Below are 20,045 nucleotides of genomic sequence, written 5' to 3'. Positions count from 1 at the left end.
TGCGTGCCTGGTGCATATATATGTATATATGTGTGTGTGTGTGTATATATATATATATCAGAGGCCTGGTGCATGAATTCGTGCATGGGCGGTTGGCCGGCCTGCCTGCTGGTTGAACTTCTGGTCTAGGGGACCATTTGCATATTAGCCTTTTATTCTATAGGATAGACACTGAGTGGCCGGATGATTATGTGTTCAGAGATCATAGTCATCTGGGCACTCCGTGTATCTAAGGGCTTGGTCGTCATATTGTACTTGTTAATCTGTGGCTGTTTGCTTGAGTTTCAGTAGAAACAGAATATTTATCTTTCTGGGGTGTATATGATTGCCAGCCACGTACTAAGTGGCCCGGGGCAAAGTTCCTTTCGTCCTTACCTCCATTTTAACGTCACGATTTGGCAGCGTAGAATAGGTGGTTTGGAACTGTTTCTCGGTCTGTTTTCTTCATTGCATGCCTAGGAAGCCTTTTAAAACAGTTTGTTCCTAATTGGACTCCCACTCTATAACATTTTAATTTTACACATATACTGTGTATCTTCTTCTGTATTTTCCATAGTTATACCTGAGTGGCCCGATGATGGTGATCTCTGGACGCACAAGCATCTGGCCACTCCGTGTACTTCTCCCGAGCACCTCATTGATTGGGTATCAGAGACACTATAAATCGTGCCCCTGATCAGTTTTCCCCGTTGCACTGGCTGATGGAAAGCTCAGGGGAAACAGGCGGTTGATCTCCAGCCAAAGTCTAGAACACTTTTGGGACCCATCTGAGATACAAATACACTGAGTGGCCAGACTGTTATGCGTTCAGAGATCGTCATAACCTGGCCACTCAGTGTATACACACACACACACACACACACACACACGCACGCGCGTGTAGATGTCTATGTCTGGGTTTTATACGTACAGAATAAGGGTTATTTTTTGTGCTCCCTTCCCCCAAAGACTCCCTGGTGCCCCTCGAGAAGGCCTGGTTTACAGCAGTGGGTTCTCAAACGCTTTCGCTTCAGAATCTTCATCTTCTCTCGATGTACGTGGGTCACACCTGGCCGTATTTATCATATTGCAAATGAAAGTGAGAACAATGACAGGGTTTAAAAAGCGTTTTTATGACAAATCCCCCCCGCCCCCCCGTGGCTTCATGGGAAAGTGGCCTTGTTGCCCAATCTCGCCAGACTCCTCAAGGGCCAGCAGCCAGCTTCCCCAGGCGCCTCTCTGCTCCGTCCGCTGCGATGCCGCAGAGAAATGCGGCGTCACAGTGTGTAGTGGGAGAGGAAGGGGCAGTTCAGTAACCTTGTCCGACACCAGAGGGGCTTCTTCGGCATTCCACAACAACAGTGTGTAGTTCTTAAAGGGGTACAGGCAGTGTCAAATCGCGGGCACCATAAAAACTTTGGTTCTGTCTTTCACTTTAATTTTGTGCCATTGTGCAGTTGTCACTTGGAAAATATGGGTTCGATGACTGACGCTGACCTTGCCATCGCTGATGTGGTACCAGCCACTCACATCTCAGCAAGGTCCGTCCGTGCCCCCCTCCCCCCAGAGCTTAGCGAAGCTCTAACCATTGAGGGCGCTGGTCACGATGGTTTTCACTCAGATGTTGTCCTTGGCATAAGTGCTCTCAGCTGTTGTTCTTCAAGTGACAGGCTCGCTTTATTCGCTTTTGAGAAGATGTCCGCCGTGTACTCACATCTGAATAGCGAGGGTTTGTTGATAAAAAGCACGTTCCAGAACAAGGAGACGCGGTCAGCGTGCAGTCGGGACAGGTGCACAGCGCTCTCGTCACTCCCGTCCCGCCTCCATGCGCAGCAGGCATGCTCCGTGTGTGCTGCCCAGCCTGTCCATAACAGGACATGTATGATCAGCCCTGGCCAGTGTGGCTCAGTGCATAGAGCGTTGGCCTGCCGACTGAAGGGTCCCGGGTTCGATTCCGGTTAAGGGCATGGACCTTGGTTGCTGGCACATCCCCAGTGCGGGGGGGCGTGTGCAGGAGGCAGCTGATCGATGTTTCTAACTCTCTCCCCCTCTCCACTCCTCTCTGTAAAAAAAAAAAAAAAAAAAGACGTGTATGATCAGGGTCGAGACTTAATACAATTGACTTGACGTGCGCGTGTGGCGATGAAGAGTCCCCCAGCATTATACTCGGGAGCCCTGTCAGGGTTTGGGTCCTCGGTCAGGCCCCAGGTGGTCCACCCCTGTTGCTCTGACATGTGGCAGTGAGAAAGGCAAATAGCTACTTGGTGTTCGTACAAAAGCAGTGTGGCCTGGGCCCGGGCGCACACGTGGACAGCTGCTGGGACGGCGCGCGGACTTCGGAGCCAGATCACCTGGCCGAGCCCAGGGCCATCCCCTCTGAGCTGCGTGTGTGACCTTGAGCCATCGCCCTGGCACCCAGACCAGGCACACACACCTCCCCTCAGGAAGCGGGCCCCACGCAGCTAATGCGTGTCCGCAGCTTTTGTGTCTCACCCGTGTTAGTTCCTGTTTAAAATCTGACATGGCCCTGATCGGTGTGGCTCAATGGATAGAGCATCGGGCCTGCAGACTGAAGGGTCCCGGGTTCGATTCCGGTCAAGGGCATGTACCTTGGTTGCGGGCACATCCCCAGTAGGGGGCGTGCAGGAGGCAACTGATCGATGTTTCTCTCTCATCGATGTTTCTGACTCTCTCTCCCTCTCCCTTCCTCTCTGTAAAAACTCAATAAAATATATATTTTTTTAAATCCTTTAAAAAAAATAAAATCCCACATGGATATTACCAGAACTGTCGGGAGGAGGGGCCTGAAGTAGCACATACACATGTATTCCAGGGCAGCAGAGATCGGATCCTGAAGTGACTCGCCGTTGTGGAGTAAGAAAGGTGTTTGTCAAAATCCGAATTGTGTCCTCAGTCGAGAGGTCAGGTTTACGACGTTCCTCTTAAAGGCACATGATCCGCTGGCTGCCTGGTTTGGGGATCCAATCAGGTGCATTGTGGCTCTTGGTTCTGAAGTCTGTGTGCGATCCCACCCCAGCATCTGTTCTGGCATCTCAGGTGTGAAGGTCCTTCAACACAGGCGCATCTTAAATGTACCTACACCTGCACTTCTTCTGGGAGCGTTTACCCTAAGAGCGCGCTGTCCCCTTCTGTCATGCTGCTCACGGCAGAGGGCCCCTGGCCTCGGAGACAGGGCACGTGTGACTCTCCCATCTGCTCCAACTCTCCGGTGCCATCATGTGCTCCCCCACCGCGCCTCTGTCCTGGTAGTTTTTAATTCTTAAATACTTTTTAAAATGTTGTTCCAGCCCTGACCGGTGTGGCTCAGTGGATAGAGCGTCGGCCTGCAGACTCAAGGGTCCCGGGTTTGATTCCGGTCAAGGGCATGGACCTTGGTTGCAGGCACATCCCCAGTAGGGGGAGTGAAGGAGGCAGCTGATGGATGTTTCTCTCTCATCGATGCTTCTCACTCTCTCTCCCTCTCCCTTCCTCTCTGTAAAAAATCAATAAAATATATTTAAAAAATGAAGTGGCCTTGGACCACAGTTGAACCTTTAGAAATTAACAGCGTAACAGCCACGTTCACTGCTATACTGTACATTTCTTGTTATCGGGAGTCCAAGCTGAACGAGGCGGAAGCATTTCTTCAGCCTCTGACGGTGCGGAATCGGCTCAGGGAGACCTTCCTCTGGGCGTCCTTCCTGCTCGCTAAGCGGCCCAGGCCTGCGGTGCGGAGCGGGTCAGAGATGCCAGTTCCGCGTGTCCTTTACCGCGGGTGTTTCTTCCCCTGCGTTGGAGGGCTTAGCGGGGAGAGCGTGGGCTTTCCTCGGCCACATGGAGCCCATCGGGGCGGGTAGGGCGGCAGCGTGGCGCGTTCTGCTAACCCTCGTCCCTTCCAGGCGTGCAGCGGAGGAACATGGCGCAGGAGACCAACCACAGCCAAGTGCCTATGCTCTGCTCCACCGGCTGCGGCTTCTACGGGAACCCTCGCACCAACGGCATGTGCTCCGTGTGCTACAAAGAGCACCTCCAGCGGCAGAACAGTAGTAACGACAGGATAAGCCCACCCGGTAAGTGGCCGCACGGCACGGCGGTGGCGGGCGTCAGGGCCCGCGGGGTTGCACCGCGCGCCGTCCCCTTTCCCGAAAGCGCTCCCGCCAGGCTCGCTTTGCTGCGGCCGTGTCAGGGACGCGTCCCCGCGCACAGCGTGGCCCCGGTGGGAGGGAACCGGCATGAGCGTGGCCCGCGGAAAGGAGCTGCCCTCCGGCGGGTCGCAGCCTCCCTGGCTGTGCCGCACTCCGTGGTCCTGTTAACAGGGAGGCCCGCTTCCCGTGTGCCGCTGTCTGGGGGCCTGAGGTGAGGGAGGGGGCTGCCAGGGGGCCGTGGCTCTTGGATCTTGGATGACTCCTGCAGCAAAGAGCCTTGTAGACGGAAAGAGAGGTGGTGGGGAGCCACAGCCGGCCGGAGGGGAAGTCACCCCCCGTGGCCGGGGAGGGGCGCCCAGCGCCAGCCACTGTGCTCCGTGCCTTCCCGCGTCAGAGGACCCTCCTGGGTCAGCAGCTGTGGAAGGGGGTCGGGGGGCCTCGGAGGGTCAGCTTTGCAGAAGTCGGGCATCACCAGTGCTCCCCGGGCTAGGCCTCCTGCAGGTTAATCCCGCGTGTCTAGTGTCTGTGCTTGATCATCGCGCTGGCTGATCTTAGCTCATTTAAATGTGTGGGGGGTTTTTGTTTTTAAATATATTTTATTGATTTTTTACAGAGAGGAAGGGAGAGAGAGAAAGTCAGAAACATCGATGAGAGAGAAACATCGATCAGCTGCCTCCTGCACACCTCCCACTGGGGATGTGCCCGCAACCAAGGTCCATGCCCTTGACCAGAATCGAACCCAGGACCCTTCAGTCCGCAGGCCGACGCTCTATCCACTGAGCCACACTGGTTAGGGCTAAATGTGTGTTTTTTAAAAAATATATGTTACTGGGTTTTTTTGTTTGTTTTTTTTTTTTTTTTTTTTTACGGAGAGGAAGGGAGAGAGAGTTAGAAACATCCATCAGCTGCCTCCTGCACACCTCCTACTAGGGATGTGCCTGCAACCAAGGTACATGCCCTTGACCGGAATCAGACCCGGGACCCTTGAGTCCGCAGGCCGACGCTCTATCCACTGAGCCAAACTGATCAGGGCTAAATGTTTTTATGGAAACTTTCTCATCAGCGCTTCGTGTTCAAGCCAAAAGCTAGAAGAACCATTTGTTCAGGCTTCTCCAATTTTTCTGAAGGCTTAGGTCAAATCAGTATAAATGACTATTTTTTAACGGAAATCATCATCTACGTTTCTGCCTGATGAAGGACAGGGAAAATACTGCGACCTAATGTGCTGAGCGTGGGTTTCCTTCTGAGCCTGGGTTTGCCTTCCTGCGGAGTGAGTTACCTCAGTGCCACCATGTCGCCTCTGCGCTGGGGCTTGGAACATGTCTGGGAGGCACAGGGCCCGGGGATGCTCCGTCCCGAGAGCAGGAGCTCCGTGTGCGAGTATGTGCTGTGTGTGCGGTTTCCTTTGTGGCTAAAAGTCCTGGTGTTTTCATTGGAGAACCATAGTATTGAAAACACTTTGACTAAAAGCAGTGAACCAGCCAGCATACTGGTGACCCAGCGCATGAAATTGCGTGATTCCCGGAGTCCCCCGATGCACCTCCTGGTCAGGTCCCCGCCCACCCCTGCGTGCCTGCCATGCACACAGCCCCCTGGTGGTCGGTCGTTACGGCGTGATGACCACAGACTTTTTATAATATGGGATTATATGGTAAAACCAAGTTCATGTGCTGAATTTTTGGAAAACCGATCTTGATTTTTTTAGATAAGGTGGTGGACTGTCCCGAGTGCAGAATCACTAATACGAAATGTGGTACCATTGCAGCCACATCTGTCAGTAGTCTGTCTGACTCTTTACCAGTTCAGTGCACAGACGGCAGTGTCCCGGAAGCGCCGTCCACGCTAGACTCGACGTCTTCATCTATGCAGCCAAGGTAGGCGTGGTCTCTGGGCGGGACGGGGGAGCGAGGAAGTGAAGAACATACTCCATGTGGGATCAGGCCTGTTAAGGAAAACCATGTCAAGTCACATCAGGATTAACTGGCCTAACATTCTATCCGTCTTATTATTATTGCTGACGAGTTAGAAAAGGCTTTTTTTGGTTTTCACGTTGAGATGGGGGTTGGGGAGGTTGTCTTCCAGATTTCCTATTCAGACAGCTTTTCCCTTATTCCTCCTCGTATATGTGACCCACCCGGAAGTCCTTCCGAAGGATGCTAAGTCCTCCCAACTATAGTCTCATTCTGCAGCGTTATCATTTCACATTAAAAGGTAGTCTTGTCACAGGTCCTCTCTTCCATGTCATGATGTGGCACTCACATTTATTTGTATTGGAGTGTATTTTGTTTTTTAATTTGGACGTCACATCACTTAGAAGCCAGAAAATGCGGAATATTTGTTTTATTTTTATTCTACTGTTAGGAAACAAGTAGTAATCGCTACTACATTGTTGCTTTTTTCACTTCATGACAGAGATGTCAGCTCCATTTGCCAGGATTTCGTTTAAACTTTGCACTAGGGCTGCCGGGAGTGTCTTTATCCTGCCAGTTTTCATTCAGTGAATTCACACACAGGACACACCTGTGGTCTTATTTCCAAAACTATAAACGGGGGTCCAATTGAGCCTCCACTTTCAAAGCTCTGTGATTAAGTGATCAAAGGTATTTTTGTGTGGATTCTTGTCTTAATGATCTAGCTAGATACGTTGAACTTTTCTTCTTATATCCCTTTAGTTACTGTTTATGTGTAGAGATGCTGTTTTAAAACCTGAATGTGTTTGCTTTTCTAGTCCTGTATCAAATCAGCCACTTTTATCAGAATCTGTAGCATCTTCCCAAGGGGATAGCACACCTGCGGACAAAGCAGCACCTGAGACAGAAGACCTGCAAGGTTTGCTTACGAGCCGGCGTCTCCTCTGTCATTCATGTCACATTGGCGATGGGTCGGGCACTGTCCTCCGTGCATATATTTCCTAAATTAGTTGCCTCAGATGTTCTTTCACTAGAGGCCCGGTGCACGAAATCCGTGCATGGGTAGGTCCCTAGGCCTGGCCAGTGATCAGGGCCAATCAGGTTCCCCGCCTCCTCCTTCCCTCGCCATCCGTGTGCCACCACCACCGGTTCCCGCCCCCGCTTCCCCGCCTCCTCGCCTCCTCCTTACCTCACTCCCTCAGCGCCCCGCCTTCACCGCTGGTCACCCGCCATGTTTTGCACTGCCCCCTGGTGGTCAGCACACGTCATAGTGAGCTATCGAACTCCTGGTCTCCCGGTCGAACTCCCGAGGGGACACTTTGCATATTAGCCTTTTATATACTAGTATATGGAGTATTTTCTGTTCTCAAGTGTTTAATTGGCAGAGATGCTGGGAACCACTTCCACTTCCCACGTATGTGTAATTATGTCAGCATCATAGACCTAGCAACGTCACATTTTGTTCGGTTTGACAAACACATGTAACTGAATGTGTGGTTGTGTTATATGATTATCTGTGATTATTCCAGCCAGTTTAGCCTAAGTGTTGTTTCCTCTCCAAGCAAACTGGGGCTGCTGGTTTGAGAGGAACCTCCTGTTTTTGACTCCGATTCTCTAAGAGACACTTGAACTGGACTGGCTGTCCCCTCTCCCCCGACCCGTGACAGAGGCACAGCAGGCGCAGGCGTTGCTTGCATTTACAGGTGGCGTCCCTTGCCCTGGCCCCGCCCCCCCGTGTTCCCGCCACGGAGCCCAGTGACCTAGAAGACGTGGAAGCGTGTAGGGAGGCTCTCAGCCACCGGGATGGCAGAGGAGGCATTTGTTAGGTGGCCCGTGTGTCCTGACTGAACTCTCCCGGTGTGTGAACTGAAGACAGGCCAGGGATGTGCAGTGCGTCATGTTGCCCGTGGCACGCTTTCAAGGGGGAAGACGCCCTGGCCAGGCAGCCTTCCATTGTGCATGGTGTTTGCATGGCGATGACAGGCACATGTGTCCCTCTCCGCCTCAGTTTGCTCAAGTCTAAATCCAGTAAGACAGCGAATTCCCCTTGCTCTGACTGCTTGCCCAACAAGTGATTGGCATAAATTGCCTATTTGCCAGTTTTCTATAGCGAGAAAATGTGCTATCTGGCCAACATAACTATTCTAGTCCACCCAACATCTATATTAATAAAAGGGTACTATGTTAATTAGACTGGGTCAACCAGACATCTTCCGGTCGTCCGGTCCTCCTTCCGGACAAAGCCACAGTGGCGGGGGCCAAGGCACAGGCAGTTAGGAGCAATCAGGCCGGCAGGGGAGGGTGGTTAGGGGTGATCAGGCAGGCAGGCAAGTGAGCAGTTAGGAGCCATCTGTTCCAGATTGTGAGAGGGATGTCTGACTGTCGGTTTAAACCCGATCCCGCAGGGGTCATCCCCCGAGGGGGCCCGGATTAGAGAGGGTGGTGCCCCTGTGCACGAATTTCGTGCACCAGGCCTCTAGTCCATAATAATAAAGGCGTAATATGCAAATTGACTGAACGGCTGAACAGTGGGACGACCATCTGGACGACCACACTATGACACCTACTGGCGCCAGGCCAGCCAAGGCAGGTGCCATGCAATTGGTCCGGGGCCTGGCCATTGCCCTGTGATCGCCTGCAGAGGGAGGCCCAGGCCACCGGCTGGCAGGGCGATCAATTGGGGGGCTCCACGATCGCCCCAAGAGGGAGGCCCAGGCCACCGACAGGCGGGCTGCGGCGGGTGGGCAGGGCCTCCCTCTGTGGGGGTGATCCATCGCGGAGCCCCAGCCAGGTGGGTGGGGCCTAACTCTTTGGGGCAATCGATCGCGGGGCCCCCAGACTATGAGAGGGCACAGGCCAGGCTGAGGGACCACCCCCCCCTCCGGTGTACGAATTTGGTGCACTGGGTCTCTAGTATCATTATAAACTCATAGGTACTATAAGTGTATAGTTTTATTTTTTTAGTTGAATAAAAATGCTTAAGAAAAGGTAGAGATGAGGGGTATTTTAAAAAAAGAAATGGAAAAACTCCCCAAGTTTAGTTATCCCCTGGGCGTGTGAAGTAAGACACAGGGGTTGCTGACGCCATCAGGTCTGTGGCGGTGGCCATGTGGCTCGCCCTGGGCTGGGAGGCGGAGAGAAGCAGCGTGGTTAGAAGGTTTCAGGCAGAGCAAGTTGAAAGGGATCGAATGTCAATAGTAAAGAGCTCCTTGGGAGGTGACAGGGAGAGATCTTGCAGCTTCCCACCAGTGGAGGGAAGGCTGTCCTGAGGTGGTGAGCTCCCCATCACGGAACATTCTGGGACAGCGGGTCATCGTCCGGCTCGGAGTGGCCGAGCGAGGCGGGATCTCAGGCTCTCCCCAGCTCGGAGGGTTCCTGCCTCCATACAGAGCCGAACTGTGGAATCAGCGGTCCAGACAGTCAGAGAGGAACAGTCCCTTTGAACTAATGTAGGAAAGCTGCTGGATTCAAAATGAGATTTATCCCGATTGTAAAGAGTGGGCGAGAAGAGCCCAAATAGTCCAGGAAAAGTAGGGCCACGTGGGCGGAGGGCTAAATGACAGGCGACCACAGTCCGGAGGCGTGGAGCGGGCACAAGGGCGGGTAACCAGACAGCAGCTTGAGGAAGCACGGCACGAGCCGTGCTCACAAGTACAAAACGTGGGGACAAGCCAGTGGCCGTCGGCAGGGGAGTGGACAAGCCTACGCACAGGGTGTCACTCAGCCACGAAAAGCGATGACGTGCTGGTCCCGCTATCACACCGCAAACTTCGAAACCTGCTGAATGCAAGGGCCGGGGCAGGAGGCGCCTGCTTTGTGAGCCCAGGTGCGTGGACGACAGGTGCGCGAGAGGAGGAGAAACGGCGAGCAGAAGCGTACAGGGCGGGAAGGGGGCCACTGGGGCAGGGGCAGTGAGAACGCAGGTTCGGGGGTGGCTGTTCGGGCAGGTGTACAGGGCGGGAAGGGTGCCACTGGGGAAGGGGCCGTGAGAACGCAGGTTCGGGGGTGGCTGTTCGGGCAGGTGTACAGGGCGGGAAGGGGGCCACTGGGGCAGGGGCAGTGAGGACGCAGGTTCTGGGGTGGCTGTTCGGGCAGGTGTACAGGGCGGGAAGAGTGCCACTGGGGAAGGGGCCGTGAGAACGCAGGTTCGGGGGTGGCTGTTCGGGCAGGTGTACAGGGCGGGAAGAGTGCCACTGGGGAAGGGGCCATGAGAACGCAGGTTCGGGGGTGGCTGTTCGGGCAGGTGTACAGGGCGGGAAGGGGGCCACTGGGGCAGGGGCAGTGAGGACGCAGGTTCGGGGGTGGCTGTTCGGGCAGGTGTACAGGGCGGGAAGGGGGCCACTGGGGCAGGGGCAGTGAGGACGCAGGTTCTGGGGTGGCTCTGTAGGCAGGTGTACAGGGCGGGAAGAGTGCCACTGGGGAAGGGGCCATGAGAACGCAGGTTCTGGGGTGGCTGTTCAGGCAGGTGTACAGGGCGGGAAGGGTGCCATCGGGGAAGAGGCCGTGAGGACGCAGGTTCTGGGGTGGCTCTGTAGGCAGGTGTACAGGGCGGGAAGGGGGCCATTGGGGAATGGCAGTGAGAACGCAGGTTCTGGGGTGGCTCTGTAGGCAGGTGTACAGGGCGGGAAGGGGGCCACTGGGGAATGGCAGTGAGAACGCAGGTTCTGGGGTGGCTGTTCGGGCAGGTGTACAGGGCAGGAAGGGGGCCACTGGGGCAGGGGCCATGAGAACGCAGGTTCTAGGGTGGCTGTTCAGGCAGGTGTACAGGACGGGAAGGGGGCCACTGGGGAATGGCAGTGAGAACGCAGGTTCTGGGGTGGCTGTGTCAGGCAGGTGTATGTTGGCACTAAAGCTGGAAAGATGATTTGGAACCAGATTGTGGAGAACCCTAAGGCTGCCTGGTTCTCACCCGCGGTCAGGGAAGAGAGCTGTTTAAGAACAAAGGGGGCCCGCCGGCATGGCTCAGTGGTTGAACTTATGCACCAGGAGCTCACAGTTCCATTCCCAGTCAGGGCTCCATCCCCAGTGGGGGCGTGCAGGAGGCAGCTGATCCGTGATTCTCATAGACGTCCCTCCCTCCCTCCCTCTTCCTTCCTCTCTGATAGCAGTAAAAATATATTTCTAGAAGACAAAGTTGTATTTTACAGAGATTCCTTCAGCAGTTTTTGCACCCAGGTAGCTGCTGATAGAAACTGGTCCCTGCTGGCATGCAGGGACAGTCGGTGATTGACAATAAAGGGTCTCCCGTGTCCGTGTGCTTTTTCTTTCTTTTTTAAATTTCTTTATTGATTAAGGGGTTACATATGTGTCCTTATTCCCCATTGGCCCCTCCCACTCATGCCCGCACCCCCTGGTGTCTGTGTCCATTGGTTGGGCCCATAGGCATGCATACAAGTCCTTTGGTTGGTCTCTCCCCCTTCCCCCCCTCCCCCGCCTTCCCTCTGAGGTTGGACGGTCTGATGGTGCTTCCCTGGCTCCGGGTCTGTTTTCCACGTGCGTTTGCAGAAACACACTGCGTGCTAGCACCCTCCCGTCAGCGTCAGATGCCGGGGGCCGTGCTCACACGTAGCTGGCGCCTCTTCACCTGCTCGTTGGTGGTGTGTGGCCTTCGTCATATGTGGTGAAAATGGCACGTAAGCTACGCTGGGTTAGAACTCACTGCATCCGATGTTTGAGCAGCTCCTCTGTGGAGTTCGGCGGCGGGTGCTGGCGATGCCCGCGGAGTAAGACGTGCTGACCGCTCGGTGGGCTCCCGTGTAGGTGGGGAAGGGGGCCGTGAAGACAGCGGCGGAGTCAGTCAGTCAGTCATTCGGTCCAGCAGACGTGTGTCGGTGCCTGCCGTGCGGTAGGCGGCCCTGGGGAAAGGGACGAACACGCGGGGTCCTGCCCTGACAGCGTGTCAGATGCGCTAACCAGTGTGAGCTCATGTCTCGCCTCCGGTCCCAGCCGCCGGCACGCGCTTAGATTTGTCACTTAGGGCAGACGACGGGCGACTGGGAAGCATGGGTTGTAGAGGGTCCCTGTGCGGGGCCCCGTGCTGGGTGATCAGAGGGAGGGCTGCAGAGAACTGAGTCAGGGGCGTCCTGGGGACAGGAGCGGCACTCCACCTGAGCATTGACCTGTACACCAGGAGGTCATGGGCACATGCCTGGGCTGCAGGCTGGATCCCCAGTGGGGTGTGTGCAGGAGGAGCCAGTCAGTCTCACCGTGGATGTGTCTCCCTCTCTCCCTCTACCTTCCTCTCTGAAATCAATAAAAATATTTAAAAAAAAAAAAAAAGAAGAAGACTGTGGCCCTGGCCGGGTAGCTCAGCTGGTTAGAGCATCGTCCAGATACGCCGAGGTTTCAGTCCCGTCCCGTCAGGGCCCACGAAGAACCCACCAGTGAATGCATCAAGAAGGGGCCGACAAAAATCAGTGTCCCTCTTCCTCCCCCCAGCCTTCCCTCCCTCTTCCTCCCCCCAGCCTTCCCTCCCTCTTCCTCCCCCCAGCCTTCCCTCCCTCTTCCTCCCCCCAGCCTTCCCTCCCTCCCTTCTTCCCTCCCTCTCTCTCTCTCCCTCTCCCTGTCCCTCTCCCTCTCCCTCTCTCCTTCTCTCTCCCCCCCCCATCAGTAAATAAACATTTTCTAAAAGGAGATGACGATGACCTCAATGGCATAGGGAGAGACAGGACAGCCTTTGGGCTGGGAGGGCGGAGTGGGCAGAGGGGCTGGCGTGGCCCATAGGCTGAGCAGTGGGTCCTGAAGACGGAGGACCCTGTGATGAAATGGGGGGCTGAGGCCTTGATCCAGGCAGGCAGTGCTGGGGAGCAGAGGGCATGTCTGCGGGTTGTGCTGCCGACACGGGTGGGGACGGCCTCGGAGGCCGAGCGGGCAGTGGCAGGTGAGGGAAGGGTCCCGGGGCTCCAGGGCAGCCATGGGACGCGGATCCTGGTTCCGCTGGCCTTGGCGTCACTCCTTAAAGGCATCCACTGGTGATCTCCGCCCTGACCTTTCATCGGTTTACCTGCTTCTGAGCATTTTAGAGGTTTTATGTGAGACATCCCGCAAGTTGTACACGTCCTTCGTGTTCCACTGAATCTCGGTTTCGGCCCCTCCCCCCGCCCCCCCGGGAACCTACATTGTTCTGACCCAGCAATGTTTACAAGTTCGCATAGGGCCGTGGTCGGCAAACTGCGGCTCGTGAGCCACACGTGGCTCTTTGGCCCCTTGAGGGTGGCTCTTCCACAAAATACCACGGCCTGGGCGAGTCTGTTTTGAAGAAGTGGCGTTAGAAGAAGTTTAAGTTTAAAAAATTTGGCTCTCCAAAGAAATTTCAGTCATTGTCCTGTTGATATTTGGCTCTGTGGACGAATGAGTTTGCCGACCACTGGCATAGGGCCATTTTGTTAACACTCCCTTAGAGTAAGCAGTAGAGTGTGGGTGTGGGTGTGAGTGTGTGTGTGTGTGTGTGTGTGTGTGTGTGTACACACGCGCATACCTTGTATTGGTCAGATACATAATTATCACACACAAAAATAGAAATTACAACACTTCCTGTAGTCACTGTGAACATGTGTGCACATACATTACACACATACCCACATGCATTTGACATGGGGTTCTATAAACTGCTTTGTAACTTAATGTCACCAAATTCCTCATTTATCCTCTGGATACAGACCAGCCGGGGGGGCTGGGTCGGGGAGGGGACCACCCAGACCCCCCTCCTGACTAACGGATCTCCCCGCACTCCTGTTTTGTCAGCCTCAGTATCAGACACGGCACAGCAGCCGGCCGAAGAGCAGAACAAATCTCTCGAAAAGCCAAAACAGAAAAAGAACCGCTGTTTCATGTGCCGGAAGAAAGTGGGACTCACCGGTAAGAGCGCCGAGCCAACGCTCCCAGCGTAGGGTTGCGTGTCGAGTGCCGCCTGGCTCCCTGCCCCTGGCCTCGCGCTCGCTGTGCCCGGAGAGGGGCTGCTGGGAGGCTCCGCCTCTGCGCTTTCGTAGAGAAATAAACGCAGGTGTGATCCCGCACCTGCACGTGGAGTGGATAGTTTTCTCTGCAGCTGAGTGTGAGGGCGTTAGACAGGTCAGGGCAGCATGGCAGGCGCTGCGGGAGGGCCGAGCGGTGGCCCTGCCTGGAGGGGCCAGCCATGGAGAGGCTGTGTCCGTGTCGGGCGAGCTGGGAAGGACTGTGGATAAAGGGCCGATCATAGATGGCTGTGAGCGTTCCGAGTTCACACATGTTAACACACGTAAGGCGAGTCGCCCCGGGCTGCCACATAGTAAGTGGTGGATCCGTGTTGACTACTACAGCAGGGCTGTCAGATGGCATTGTTGTTAGGAGAGGGAGAAAAAAGTGTTCAAGATGCTACTTGGGTACTTAGCAAAGAAAGTATATGCGGTACAATCACGTGGATTGGTTTGGGAGTTCAGGGACGGGAGTGATTGATTGATTGATTATGTAAAAGGAGAGGAGCCCTGGCCGGTGTGGCTCAGTGGATAGAGCGTCGGCCTGCGGACTGAAGAGTCGCAGGTTCGATTCTGGTCAGGGCACATGCCTGGGTTGCGGGCTCAATCCCCAGTAGGGGGTGTGCAGGAGGCAGCTGATCTGTGATTCTCTCTCATTGACTTTCTCTCTCTCCCTCTCCCTTCCTCTCTGACATCAATAAAAATGTATTTAAAAAAAGAAGAGGAGGAGGAGGAGGAGAGGCGGTGGAGGAAAGTGTGATGAAGGCAGATGATTGAGCTGGAACTTGAGAGATGAGCGGGACTTCCCTGATGGAAACGGGCGGCTCAGCCGGAAAGAATCCCTTGAAGGAAAACTCGAGAAGGGAAGGAGCAGGGCAGGCTCAGGGACCGGGAGCGGGGAAGGTGGCCGTGGGCGAGCACGCAGGGTCGGGCCAAGCAGAGATGGGCTAGCTCTGTGGACTGCGGTGCGTTTGGGGGAGCAGGTCCCGCTGCACTAGTGACCGTTCAGTGGCCGCCACGTGCCCGGCATTGTGCTGGCTTCAGTACGAGCTGAGAGGAGAGGAGGTCAGATTCTGAGCGAAACTGTTTGAGGAAGGTGTCCCTGCCAAGGAGCAGGTGGGAGGTAAAGGAGGAAGGAGGTTTAGTCTCACATCCAAGATGTTTATGACTGGCCCATCCGAGCATGCACAGGTAAGACGCTTGGAAATACACATTATTTGTTTTTAAATATATTTTATTGATTTTTTACAGAGAGGAAGGGAGAGGGATAGAGAGTTAGAAACATCAATGAGAGAGAAACATCCATCAGCTGCCTCCTGCACACCTCCCACTGGGGATGTGCTCGCAACCAAGGTACATGCCCTTGACTGGGAATCGAACCCGGGACTCTTCAGTCCGCAGGCCGACGCTCTATCCACTGAGCCACACCGGTTATTGCAGGAAATACACATTATTCAGTGTCAAATAGAGTCCTTCTGACTCTCAGAAACTCTCTGACTCTCACCGGAGGCCGGAGACTTCCTGACCCTCACCCTGCCCAGTCTGTCCGCCTGGGGTCACTGCTGGCTTCCTTTGCATTCATACTTAGGAAGCTACAGAATATAGTTTTCAAGTTTAAAAAACGTGGTAAAGGCATGGTCAGTGTTTAAAATGCTGCGTTCCACTCCCAGTAATTCTCTCCCACCATCAAATCCTCGTTTGGGGAGCGGGACCAGTTCTGTGTACAGCCCACCCCCTCCCCTTCCGTCTCTCTTTCGGCTTCCACGCTGGCCATTTTCCTAAACGAAGGAGCGCTGGTCGCATGCTTACCACGTGTCAGGTAACACAGTCCTCATTTCATCCTCCCAGGAACTTACTATTCCAAACTAGAGGCCCGGTGCACAAATTCGTGCACGGGTGGGGCCCTCGGTCTGGTTGGCGATGGGGGCCGTCTTGCCCAGTCCCGATTGGGGCCAGCCAGCCGGGGGGCGGGACCATGGGAGGTTGGCTGTGGGAGCACACTGACCACCAGGGGGCAGCTCCTGCATTGAGCGTCTGCTCCCTGGTGCTCAGTGCGTGTCATAGCGACTGGTTGACCGTCATTGGATTGACCAGTCATCCCGGCCGCTTAGGCTTTTACATATATAGATTCCAGAAGCAGTGGAAGCTCAGAGCGGCTCACTCATTGGCCCACGTTAGTGGATTCATGCACGGGCACCCTAACTACATCCCATGGAGCCAAAGTTCAGCTCCCTTTCCGTGGGGGGGGGGGGGGGGGGGCGGGTTAGCCAAGGACAGCTGGTGCGGACGCTGTTACTTGTTAACAGCGGTGTCAGAGGGGTCGTTGGCCTCAGTTAAAATGTAAGCCTGCCCTGGTGTGCCTGTGCTCACGGTGCAGAGTTTGCATGTGTCACGTCTTCCTCTTGGCAACCTGCTTTGACAGGAGGCAGTTGGGGCCCTGTCGTAGGTGAGGGAGCGTGAGCCAGAGCAGCTGAGACGTGCTCTGGTGCCAGCCTGGAGCGGCCCGCTGGTGAACTTGGAGAACGTTCTCAGGCTGTGAGCGCTGGTGTCGGATGCTGCTCTCGCTGTCGCGGGAATACATATGTGCTGAACGTGAATGTGCTCCTGACTTCCACCTGCACCCGACTCAGGCGTGTGTTCGTCCCCTCTAGGGTTTGAATGCCGGTGTGGGAATGTTTACTGCGGTGTACACCGCTACTCCGATGTACACAATTGCTCTTACAATTACAAGGCCGACGCCGCTGAGAAAATCCGAAAAGAGAACCCGGTGGTTGTCGGCGAAAAGATCCAGAAGATTTGAACTCCTGCTGGAATACAAAATCCTTTGACCATCTTGCAAACCAAACCTTGACTTGAGGTGTTCTTTCCTCGTCCCCGGGAAGGTAGAGCCGTGTGTCTCGCATAGACCCTTTTGAATCATGCATGTCACCAGAAGAATAGATTTTTGTTTTTGTTTTGAAAATGACTCTGAACATTTATTTCCATTGCAGTTTCTGTGGCTGAGAAGACTTAAGTAAACTTTCCAAGTATTATCCTTTTTAAGATCACTTTCATTTTAGTTGAGTGCAGAGGGCTTTTATAACAAACGTGGAGAAACTTCGAGGACTGTGACCCCCCCCCCCCCCCCCAGTATTAAACATGCATGCGTTAATCTTGCGGTTTATTTTCTCATTGTGTATGTATATATAGCTTTTTCTCTGCAGCACGATTTCTCTTTTGATAATGCCCTTTAGGGCAAAGCTAGTTATCGGTAACTGAATGTATCTTAATCATTATGGCTGCTTCTGTTTGGTTTTTGTTTTTCCTCATTAACAAAGGTTATACATATGTTAGCATAGAGTTTCTTTGCACCCACTATTTATGTCTGAATCATTTGTCACAGGAGAGAGAGTGCTGATGAGATCCTAGAGTTTGTATGTTTTAATTTTTTTTTTTTTTTTTTTGAGCGAGGGAAGGAGGAGCTGTGTGCATTTCATTGCTGACTGCGGCTTTCTTTCAGATTGCGTTCCTCGGTCTGTGTGTACACAGTATGAAGAATGGTCTGAAGTAACTGTGCTGTATTTATGTTCACCCACCAGCCTTTGATTAAATAAAAAGCGAAACCACCACCGGCCCGTGTGCTGCCTTTTCTCGTCTGTTACTCTCCCGGCGCTCCAGCGGCTCCTCGTCCTGCCCGTTCCTCCTCCACAAATTCTGCGAGAGCCCTCCCGCTGCTCCGCTCGCATCTGCCTGCGACTAGAGCAGGGGTGGGCAAACTTTTTGACTCGAGGGCCACCATGGGTTCTTAAACTGGATTGGAGGGCCGGAACAAAAGCATGGATGGAGTGTTTGTGTGAACTAATATAAATTCAAAGTAAAGGAGCGGAGGGGAGAGCAAGAGAACCCTCCGCTCTTTCGGCTCCGCGGGCCGGATAGAACAGCCGAACGGACCGGATCCGGCCCGCGGGCCGTAGTTTGCCCACGGCTGCCTAGACTAATGGTCCCGTTCCACAGGGATCTCATGTTCCTGGGAGGGCAAGATGGCAGCATTTCTTTAAAGCCGAGAGTGGCTGTCGCTTCGCCGTCAGACTTGCCAGCTCTTGTCTGGCGGCCTGCTGTGAGCTCTCTGCCACCCCCGAGTCAGCCTGGGAGAAGCTGCTGTTCTGGTAGGATTAGAAAAACGGAGATTTTTGGTTTTTTTCTCTCTTTTTTATATTTTTATTGATTTCAGAGAGGAAGGGAGAGGGAGAAGGGGAGAGAGAGAAGCATCAATGGTGAGAATCATTGATCGGCTGCCTCCTGCACACTCCCTACTGGGGATCGGCCCGCAACCCGGTCACATGCCCTGACCAGGAATTGAACCTGGGACCCTTCGGACCACAGGCCGACGCTCTATCCACTGAAAAACGTGAGATCACAGCGTGGGTACAGCGTGCAAGGGGGTCATCCACCTGGCGGAGGTGGAGGCCATGGTGTCTGCCACTCCCACCACGGGCACCCCCAAAACCGTGGACGAGACGGCCTTCTTCGACGTAAAGACGACTCCTCGTGTTTACAACTTCTATGCCCTGCACGTGCCGCCGGCTCAGCCGTGGGTGGACCAGATCCAGAGCTGCCAATCAGACGCCGGATCCCAGCCCTGCCCGGCTGCGCTGTGTCCAGTGACAGACCACCCGGGGTGGGCAGGGCCCCCCCGGCCATGTGTACAGCCCCTGCCAACCCCACCCTGCCCGTCTCGCCCACCTGACCAGCTCGGACTTATTTCGGAGTCCTGGCTGAGCGTTGGCGGGAGGCGCCCGGTACAGCCCTCTCGGTGGGTGGGCCTGTAGATAGCCCAGCCCTGTCGCAGGGTGGCCCCGGCGGCCCCCCTGTGCCTACAACCACAGTCTATAAAGAGAACTAAGTATGAAAAGAAAAGAAAAACGGCGTAATTCAGACAAAGCAATCGGAGCATTGTGGAGAGAAAGACGCTCAAAAGGCCATTTGGCCTGTGGTTCCCAAGCGTTTACCAGGCAGCCATCCTCTTTAAACCATGGAATACCATGTGGAACAGCAGGAGGTCACAATCCAGAGCTCCAGGCTTACATGTGTTCACGTACCACGTGTACGTCCCATCTTAGCATGTGATGGTGGCTTAGCATGAAAATCTAATTTATCACATCAACATGAAAATAGGAGAGAATCCATTAGAACTGTCTCAACAGATTCAGATCAAGTATTTAATAGAATTTAGCAGTCATCCGTGATTTTTAAAAACTCATGGTCAATTAGCACTAGGAAGCAGTTTCCTTATGCTGATAGTTTCTGTGTAAAACCAGTCACACAGAAAGCAGGCACCTGCTACAAAGAGGCAACTCATTCCCTTTCAAAGTCAGAAAACGAGGGCTAGCCCCAGCCGGTGTGGCTCAGTGCATAGAGCATCAGCCTGTGGTCCGAAGGGTCCCAGGTTCGATTCCTGGTCAGGGCATGTCACGGGTTGCAGGCCGATCCCCAGTAAGGGAGTGCAGGAGGCAGCCAATCCATGATTCTCATCATTGATGTTTCTCTCTCTCCCTTCCCCTCTGAAATCAATAAAAATATATAAAAGAGAGAGAGAAACCAAGGGCTGACCACACTCACGGCTTACATTCAAAATTACATTGCAGATCCCCGCCAACAGTAAGTCACCACAAAGATCTCCATCCACTGCTCTGTTGTTATCATCATCCAAAGCATCGCAGCCTCTTCAGCCGGTGAGAATGAGAGTGATGAAGCCTATTCGGCCCGGGGAAACGTGTTCAGGAGAAAAATGGAGGGCCAGACTGAAAAATGGCCCTCCGGGAAGTTCACAAAGATGGGAAAATGCTGTGCATGCAAAGGGAATGAACAGCCCTGGCCGGTTTGCCGCAGTGGCTAGAGCATCAGCCTGTGGACTGAAGGGTCCCGGGTTTGATGCTGGTCAAGGGCACATGCCCAGGTTGCGGGCTCGAACCCCAGTGGGGGTTATGCAGGAGGCAGCTTATCCATGATTCTCATCCTTGATGTTTCTATCTCCCTTCCTCTCTGAAATCAATAAAATATACATATATATATAAAAACAC

The 20,045-nt window shown here is 54.1% G+C and overlaps 1 protein-coding gene across 10 annotated transcripts in view; it reads left to right on the top strand.

Moving 5' to 3' along the window:
- The window catches only part of ZFAND6 (zinc finger AN1-type containing 6), a 52,305-nt gene extending 34,701 nt beyond the window's left edge, over window positions 1-17,604 (top strand). For 4 of the 10 annotated variants that reach the window (XM_080651597.1, XM_080651599.1, XM_080651601.1 and 1 more), the window contains exons 2-6: window positions 3,879-4,049; window positions 5,830-5,998; window positions 6,853-6,953; window positions 13,778-13,891; window positions 16,638-17,604. In XM_080651597.1, coding sequence (XP_080507723.1) covers window positions 3,896-4,049; window positions 5,830-5,998; window positions 6,853-6,953; window positions 13,778-13,891; window positions 16,638-16,786 — 687 coding nt within the window. In that variant the 5' untranslated portion in view covers window positions 3,879-3,895 and the 3' untranslated portion in view covers window positions 16,787-17,604. The remainder of the gene's footprint in view (window positions 1-3,878; window positions 4,050-5,829; window positions 5,999-6,852; window positions 6,954-13,777; window positions 13,892-16,637) is intronic. The other 6 variants (XM_080651602.1, XM_080651604.1, XM_080651603.1 and 3 more) reach the window with 4 other exon arrangements.
- Window positions 17,605-20,045: the final 2,441 nt, after the last annotated feature.

Source organism: Plecotus auritus (assembly GCF_963455305.1).
Source record: "Plecotus auritus genome assembly, chromosome: 15".
NCBI lineage: Eukaryota > Metazoa > Chordata > Mammalia > Chiroptera > Vespertilionidae > Plecotus > Plecotus auritus.
Note: the sequence above shows the minus strand (reverse complement) of the source record. Positions and strands in the feature narration are given on the sequence as shown.